At 35.4% G+C, this 8,648-nt stretch overlaps 2 protein-coding genes across 2 annotated transcripts; both read left to right on the top strand.

Moving 5' to 3' along the window:
• The first annotated feature begins 302 nt into the window (after positions 1-302).
• On the top strand, positions 303-2,357 carry LOC123674343 (methylenetetrahydrofolate reductase-like). The gene is made up of 2 exons (XM_045609277.1): positions 303-700; positions 2,086-2,357. The coding sequence occupies exons 1-2, from the start codon at positions 346-348 to the stop codon at positions 2,355-2,357; spliced, it is 627 nt and encodes a 208-aa protein (XP_045465233.1). The 5' UTR covers positions 303-345.
• Positions 2,358-5,879: 3,522 nt separating this feature from the next.
• LOC123671705 (methylenetetrahydrofolate reductase-like) lies at positions 5,880-8,634 on the top strand. Its single transcript, XM_045605680.1, has 3 exons — positions 5,880-6,272; positions 7,658-7,833; positions 8,192-8,634. The coding sequence occupies exons 1-3, from the start codon at positions 5,918-5,920 to the stop codon at positions 8,555-8,557; spliced, it is 897 nt and encodes a 298-aa protein (XP_045461636.1). The 5' UTR covers positions 5,880-5,917; the 3' UTR covers positions 8,558-8,634.
• The last annotated feature ends 14 nt before the right edge of the window (positions 8,635-8,648 follow it).

Here is an 8,648-nt window from a genome sequence, read left to right as displayed (position 1 = left end):
TTTCATAAAGATATGTACTAAAAATCTCAAATCCGTTGTTTTTTCAAACACGGAACTATTGGGTTTTTTTTCGATAATTCTTCTTGAATATTTTATGGTTCTGGTCACGATCAACATGAAATTTTACACCTAACTTGAAATTAACGTCGTACATCCTTGTTATTATTCCGATCAAATCTGCAACTGTAGATTCGATTTTTAGCAATTTTGTTTTCCTGTTAATTAAAAAACTTCTTAATTAACAGAAAAACAAAATTTCGAACCTTTTCCATACCATTTTCTATGTAAATGCGTAAAAAAAAACTGGAGCATCGCTTAAATACTCGTACGTCAAAATTGACAAAAATGGATGAGCAATATCCCGAATTTCGAGGCGACATGCCAACAAATCCGACCCTGTCCGAACTGTTCGTCAAGAACAAGATGCGATACTGTTCCCTGGAACTGTCTCCCAACAAACCTGTGTCCTATGATGTTCTGGAAAGGATGAAGATCAAATTCTGTTCTGTCATCTGGCTGGGAAATCAAGATAAGGAACCGGCGGAGATAGGATCTTTGATCCTGGCTAAGGACCTGATATCAAGGGGATATGTCGTTCTTCTACACATGACCGCACGAAACAACACCAAAGTATCTCTGTCCAAAGTGCTAGATCACGCCAAGTTTATAGGAGTGAAAAATTTGTTGTGTCTTCGAGGTGGTGAGTGACCCTTGAAAATATTTTCTTAAAAGTATGTTTTCCAGTCTGGAAAGGCTTATTTCTATCTCGAAAATGATTCACTACACCAAGACAAACTATATTTTCACGGTATTTCGAAAAAGTTCCACGAACATAGATTTTGAAACTTATTGGGGTTTCAAAATATCGAGGATCCACAGAATGATAGATTGAACATAACCGCTGGTTGATTTATGCACCATTCCTAAGAACTAAGGACTAAGACTAAGAACTGAGGACTGAGACTACAACTAAGAACTAAGAATTGAAGAACTAACACTAATACTAGAAAATTGGGCAACTTTTATGGTGGATTTATGCACCAGTCCTAAGAACTAAGACTAAACCTAAGAACTAAGACCTAAGAATTGAACGCTAACAAATCAATGAGGGCGTTTATGCACGTTTCCTAAGAACTAAGAACTGACACAAGCAGTTCAACTGTTGGATTTATGCACCGTACCTAAGAACTATGAACTAAGAACTAAACTTAAGAATTCAGTGGCGTTTATGCACTTTCTTGTTAGTTCTTAGTTAAGGCATGCGCACGTGCTCGAACTACTTTCTATTTGTTCTATACTTTGATTTTTTCAAATACACCTAATACTTTTCATCGATAGACACGAATAAAGAACATAAAATGATAGAAAGTGATACTCCTTAATATTGACATTCTATGCGGCGCACGTGCACTTCTATATTTTACCTGAGCCCTTAGTTCTTAGTTAACAGTTGGCCTGCTAGTGTTAGTTCTTATGAAACGTGCATAAACGCCTTCATTGATTTGTTAGCGTTCAATTCTTAGGTCTTAGTTCTTAGGTTTAGTCTTAGTTCTTAGGACTGGTGCATAAATCCACCATTAACTAAGAACTAAGGGCTCTGGTAAAATATAGAAGTGCACGTGCGCCGCATAGAATTTCAATATTAACGAGAACCAGTTTCTATAATTTTATGTTCTTTATTCGTGTTTATCGATGAAAAGTATTAGGTGTATTTAAAAAAATTATTTTTTCACAATAAATATCAACGTCAAACATCAAAGTATAGAACAAATAGAAAGTAGTTCGAGCACGTGCGCATGCCTTAACTAAGAACTAACAAGAGAGTGCATAAACGCCACTGAATTCTTAGGTTTAGTTCTTAGTCCTTAGTTCTTAGGTACGGTGCATAAATCCATCATTAGTTTGTAGTTCTTAGTCCTTAGTTCTTCTTCTTAGGAATGGTGCATAAACCAGCCTTAACTGTCAGATATACCTAGTGTATTTCTTTTTCTACAGATTTCAGAAAATCGTTCCTCTTGAATTGGGGGATTCTTGAAATTCCAAAGTGGTAACGATCGAAATCAGTAATAAGGGTTCAATTTCCAGGTAGCCCAGAATGCTCACTAGAAGCGTCAAAATACGATTTTCCACATGTTCCCGACATGATGAACTACATCACAAAAAACTATGGAAATTATTTCGATATGTGCGTCGCTGGATTTCCTTACAAACATCCAGACTCGAAGACCATAGATGACGATATGAAGTATCTAAAAGAAAAAGTAAGACTGGTAAAATTCATGTCTTCCCAAATAATATATAGATCGCATGAAGTTGACTCTTATTGTCATATTCAAACGAATAAAAAAACGAAATAATTTTCCAATATTTCCTGACCTAACTCATCTGAGACCATCAAATATGTTTGTTTTCGGTTTTAACATCTTAAACCCAACGTTGAGTGCTAAAACAGCATCCATTATCATCTTAAATATAATTTTTGGTCTTGCTGAAGAGGTTTCTTCATTAAATTTTCAATTGGCTAGTCCCACTACATAAATTTTTCAAGAGAAATAAATCCTAGAAAAGATTCCTCGTTATAAATTGAAGTAACTTAAACTTAACTTAAACTCAACTTAAACTTAACTTAAACTTAACTCAAACTTAACTTAAACTTAACTTAAACTTAACTTAAACTTAACTTAAACTTAACTTAAACTTAACTTAAACTTAACTTAAACTTAACTTAAACTTAACTTAAACTTAACTTAAACTTAACTTAAACTTAACTTAAACTTAACTTAAACTTAACTTAAACTCAACTCAAACTTAACTCGAACTTAACTTAAACTTAACTTAAACTTAACTTAAACTTAACTTAAACTTAACTTAAACTTAACTTAAACTTAACTTAAACTTAACTTAAACTTAACTTAAACTTAACTTAAACTTAACTTAAACTTAACTTAAACTTAACTTAAACTTAACTTAAACTTAACTTAAACTTAACTTAAACATAACTCAAACTTAACTTAAACTTAACTTAAACTTAACTTAAACTTAACTTAAACTTAACTTAAACTTAACTCAAACTTAACTTAAACTTAACTTAAACTTAACTTAAACTTAACTTAAACTTAACTTAAACTTAACTTAAACTTAACTTAAACTTAACTTAAACTTAACTTAAACTTAACTCAAACTTAACTTAAACTTAACTTAAACTTAACTTAAACTTAACTTAAACTTAACTTAAACTTAACTTAAACTTAACTTAAACTTAACTTAAACTTAACTTAAACTTAACTTAAACTTAACTTAAACTTAACTTAAACTTAACTTAAACTTAACTTAAACTTAACTTAAACTTAACTTAATCTTAACTTAAACTTAACTTAAACTTAACTTAAACTCAACTTAAACTTAACTTAAACTCAACTTAATTCAACTTACACTCAACTTAAACTTAACTTTTTTTTCGGTCTTGAGGTAGGAGGAAGCTCATGCATTTTTCAGTGTGGGCCTTGAGTATCTGTCAAACTCTTACTATGTGTGCTTCGGATTCGTGTGGGACTTTCACCCTCCTCTTTTCTCGGGTATCTTCTCCACCTGGAAAAGGGCCCCAGGTCTGTACGTCAGGCGCGTAACCCAGTTAGTTCCCCATTCCTTGTTTTCTTTGCAGTTGTCTATTCATCAGACATCCGCAATAACTCTCTTTCCTCTCTCCTTCCTCCTCATTATGCTTCTGATGAATCTTTTGCTGTCCAGCATTCTGAGAAAAATTCCCTCTACTTTCGGTTAGAATTCCAACTTATCCACCAGCTCCTCTCTTTCGCTGTTCCACCTGCTGCACGACGTAAACACGTGTTCTGGGTCATCACGTTCCTCACATTTTCCGCACAGGTCTGTCGTTGATTTTCCTATTATTCTTGTAAAGGAGCCAAAAGAACCATACCCTGTCAAGACTTGTGTCAGGAAATATCATGTGGTTCTGTGGCCACACCCCACCCATGGTCTAATACTTGGAATTATCCTTCTTGTCCACGCAGCCTTCTCGCGGATCCCCTTCCACTTGCTCTGCCACTTTTCGATAGTTCTTTTGCGTGCCATCCTTCTATTTCCGCCAACCTTCCTCCCACCGTGTGTAGAAAACACCTATCAGCCACCATCAATTCTATTGGGGGGAATCCTGCAATTACTTGAACAGCCTCCGCGGGTACCGTCCTATAAGCTGAGACCATCCTCAACAGGCCTCGTCTCTGCAGCGAGGTTAGCTGGTCCAGCTACTTCTTGTGTTTCAACACTTCTCTCCCTACTGGGTCTGCGTATAATAGTATGCTGTGCACTATTCCGCTAAGGATTCTTTTCTTCGCCTAGCCTGGCATTTTTTCTGCCAGTTTTTCTGATGCTCTATCTACGCTATACACTATATGTTTGGAGAAGCTCAAATTTCTCTGAAACACTCCTCCTAGATATTTAAGTTCTTTTGCCGGTTTCACCCCTTCTCCCATGATGTCCAAACTAAACTTATCTGTGTTTCTCGCCTCCTTCACCACTAACAGCTCAGTCTTATGGACTGCGATCTCTAGGGTACCTCTTCTTTGTTGGAGTTTTGTAGGTAAGCTCTCCGTTTCTAAATGGTTGGTTACTATACGACAACCTTGTCCCCATATATGTTTTCCAATTCCTCCAGAATACTTTTCCATTGCTCCCTTTTTTCCTAACTATCATCCCTTTTAACTCTTTCCTCTCTCCCTTCACTTGGTCCTTTAATAGTTTTGCCTCCTCACTTTATTTCATTTTTATTTTGGAATATTTCCTTCTCAGTTGGATACACCTCCTCCTACATTGCTCTATTCCTTCACTCCACTAGTAGGGAATGCTGTTTAATGTTATTGGTGCCTTTCTTGCTGATCTATTATAAGCCTGGACTATTTTCTTATGGAAGTCCACCCCCTCGCAGTTGTTTGCCCTCAAGAGTGATTTAAAATTTGTGGCATTTAATACATATCTGACCGGTCCTTCTTTGCTGCCAGATACAGTTCTTTTAATCTTTATTTCTTCTATTACTCGATCTCCCTACTGTTCTTATTTTGGTTTCATTCATCTTATTTTTTAAGAACGACGCAATATCGTCGGCCTTTCCTTTTTTATTGTCAATGGTTAATTGAAGGTGTCCATTCCTGGTTTTAACAGCATTTCTTCTTTCTAATTCTGACTCTTTTGTAGCATTCATGTTTTTTTTCACTCTCTTTAATATCCCCGAGTAAGAGTTGCGGCCCGTATCAACTATAATTGCGTCTGAAGATACGTTTACTCTCCTTGTAGCTATAAAGCTTTTTTTTTCAGCACTTCGCCAAGTAATCTTGCCCTCAAAATCCCAGAAAGCACATTCCATCAGCTTCTTTCCTGTTGATGCCGTATTCTCGTCTAGGTATGCGATATATTTGTGTTTACTTCCTATGTTTCCGCATGTTTTTTTTATTTGCTGTAGTATTTGGAAGAAGTGCATCATCATCCAGATTCGTGATTCTTGAATTAACTATGGTTCTGCTAATGTGATCAACATAAGATTCAGCACTTTAAAATTTTATTTCATAAAGATATGTACTAAAAATCTCAAATCCGTTGTTTTTTCAAACACGGAACTATTGGGTTTTTTTTCGATAATTCTTCTTGAATATTTTATGGTTCTGGTCACGATCAACATGAAATTTTACACCTAACTTGAAATTAACGTCGTACATCCTTGTTATTATTCCGATCAAATCTGCAACTGTAGATTCGATTTTTAGCAATTTTGTTTTCCTGTTAATTAAAAAACTTCTTAATTAACAGAAAAACAAAATTTCGAACCTTTTCCATACCATTTTCTATGTAAATGCGTAAAAAAAAACTGGAGCATCGCTTAAATACTCGTACGTCAAAATTGACAAAAATGGATGAGCAATATCCCGAATTTCGAGGCGACATGCCAACAAATCCGACCCTGTCCGAACTGTTCGTCAAGAACAAGATGCGATACTGTTCCCTGGAACTGTCTCCCAACAAACCTGTGTCCTATGATGTTCTGGAAAGGATGAAGATCAAATTCTGTTCTGTCATCTGGCTGGGAAATCAAGATAAGGAACCGGCGGAGATAGGATCTTTGATCCTGGCTAAGGACCTGATATCAAGGGGATATGTCGTTCTTCTACACATGACCGCACGAAACAACACCAAAGTATCTCTGTCCAAAGTGCTAGATCACGCCAAGTTTATAGGAGTGAAAAATTTGTTGTGTCTTCGAGGTGGTGAGTGACCCTTGAAAATATTTTCTTAAAAGTATGTTTTCCAGTCTGGAAAGGCTTATTTCTATCTCGAAAATGATTCACTACACCAAGACAAACTATATTTTCACGGTATTTCGAAAAAGTTCCACGAACATAGATTTTGAAACTTATTGGGGTTTCAAAATATCGAGGATCCACAGAATGATAGATTGAACATAACCGCTGGTTGATTTATGCACCATTCCTAAGAACTAAGGACTAAGACTAAGAACTGAGGACTGAGACTACAACTAAGAACTAAGAATTGAAGAACTAACACTAATACTAGAAAATTGGGCAACTTTTATGGTGGATTTATGCACCAGTCCTAAGAACTAAGACTAAACCTAAGAACTAAGACCTAAGAATTGAACGCTAACAAATCAATGAGGGCGTTTATGCACGTTTCCTAAGAACTAAGAACTGACACAAGCAGTTCAACTGTTGGATTTATGCACCGTACCTAAGAACTATGAACTAAGAACTAAACTTAAGAATTCAGTGGCGTTTATGCACTTTCTTGTTAGTTCTTAGTTAAGGCATGCGCACGTGCTCGAACTACTTTCTATTTGTTCTATACTTTGATTTTTTCAAATACACCTAATACTTTTCATCGATAGACACGAATAAAGAACATAAAATGATAGAAAGTGATACTCCTTAATATTGACATTCTATGCGGCGCACGTGCACTTCTATATTTTACCTGAGCCCTTAGTTCTTAGTTAACAGTTGGCCTGCTAGTGTTAGTTCTTATGAAACGTGCATAAACGCCTTCATTGATTTGTTAGCGTTCAATTCTTAGGTCTTAGTTCTTAGGTTTAGTCTTAGTTCTTAGGACTGGTGCATAAATCCACCATTAACTAAGAACTAAGGGCTCTGGTAAAATATAGAAGTGCACGTGCGCCGCATAGAATTTCAATATTAACGAGAACCAGTTTCTATAATTTTATGTTCTTTATTCGTGTTTATCGATGAAAAGTATTAGGTGTATTTAAAAAAATTATTTTTTCACAATAAATATCAACGTCAAACATCAAAGTATAGAACAAATAGAAAGTAGTTCGAGCACGTGCGCATGCCTTAACTAAGAACTAACAAGAGAGTGCATAAACGCCACTGAATTCTTAGGTTTAGTTCTTAGTCCTTAGTTCTTAGGTACGGTGCATAAATCCATCATTAGTTTGTAGTTCTTAGTCCTTAGTTCTTCTTCTTAGGAATGGTGCATAAACCAGCCTTAACTGTCAGATATACCTAGTGTATTTCTTTTTCTACAGATTTCAGAAAATCGTTCCTCTTGAATTGGGGGATTCTTGAAATTCCAAAGTGGTAACGATCGAAATCAGTAATAAGGGTTCAATTTCCAGGTAGCCCAGAATGCTCACTAGAAGCGTCAAAATACGATTTTCCACATGTTCCCGACATGATGAACTACATCACAAAAAACTATGGAAATTATTTCGATATGTGCGTCGCTGGATTTCCTTACAAACATCCAGACTCGAAGACCATAGATGACGATATGAAGTATCTAAAAGAAAAAGTAAGACTGGTAAAATTCATGTCTTCCCAAATAATATATAGATCGCATGAAGTTGACTCTTATTGTCATATTCAAACGAATAAAAAAACGAAATAATTTTCCAATATTTCCTGACCTAACTCATCTGAGACCATCAAATATGTTTGTTTTCGGTTTTAACATCTTAAACCCAACGTTGAGTGCTAAAACAGCATCCATTATCATCTTAAATATAATTTTTGGTCTTGCTGAAGAGGTTTCTTCATTAAATTTTCAATTGGCTAGTCCCACTACATAAATTTTTCAAGAGAAATAAATCCTAGAAAAGATTCCTCGTTATAAATTGAATTAAGAGCTTGCTAACTCAATATTTTCTTAGTGTGATGCTGGTGCAAAGTACATTATCACCCAAGCCGGATTCTCCTACGACATCTACAAGCAGTTCTTGAAAACATTGAGAAAGCACAACATAAACTTGCCTGTAATACCTGGGGTGTACGTTATACACTCGGTGGTAGACTTTTGTCTGTTGAAAAAGTTGTGTAAAGTGCCGCAAGATGACCCCGTTGTGGAATTTGTGAAAAACAATAAGGACAAGGATGAAGAAATGGCTAATTTTGGCTTAAAACTGTCAAGCGAGATAGTGCAGAACCTAATGCATGATCAAGATTTCATGCCGCCTCATATTTTCTCAATGAATGAATTTAGATCGGTTGAAGAATTTTTGAGCAAACTGAAAGGGTAGGAACGACTTTGAATTAAACAATGTTTAATTTATAGATTGTTATCAATTGTAATACAAATAAACACATTCAAAAAGTTCTTTTTTGTGTTCA

This window comes from Harmonia axyridis, chromosome 1 (genome assembly GCF_914767665.1).
Source record: "Harmonia axyridis chromosome 1, icHarAxyr1.1, whole genome shotgun sequence".
Classification (NCBI taxonomy): domain Eukaryota; kingdom Metazoa; phylum Arthropoda; class Insecta; order Coleoptera; family Coccinellidae; genus Harmonia; species Harmonia axyridis.
Note: the sequence above shows the minus strand (reverse complement) of the source record. Positions and strands in the feature narration are given on the sequence as shown.

Excerpts from the sequence above, each read along its gene's own strand:
- LOC123671705 (XM_045605680.1), top strand. The coding sequence starts at position 5,918 with ATGGATGAGCAATATCCCGAATTTCGAGGCGACATGCCAACAAATCCG. Across the intron at positions 6,273-7,657 it reads TTTGTTGTGTCTTCGAGGTG|GTAGCCCAGAATGCTCACTA; the intron begins GTGAGTGACCCT and ends TTCAATTTCCAG. Across the intron at positions 7,834-8,191 it reads TGAAGTATCTAAAAGAAAAA|TGTGATGCTGGTGCAAAGTA; the intron begins GTAAGACTGGTA and ends ATATTTTCTTAG.
- LOC123674343 (XM_045609277.1), top strand. The coding sequence starts at position 346 with ATGGATGAGCAATATCCCGAATTTCGAGGCGACATGCCAACAAATCCG. Across the intron at positions 701-2,085 it reads TTTGTTGTGTCTTCGAGGTG|GTAGCCCAGAATGCTCACTA; the intron begins GTGAGTGACCCT and ends TTCAATTTCCAG.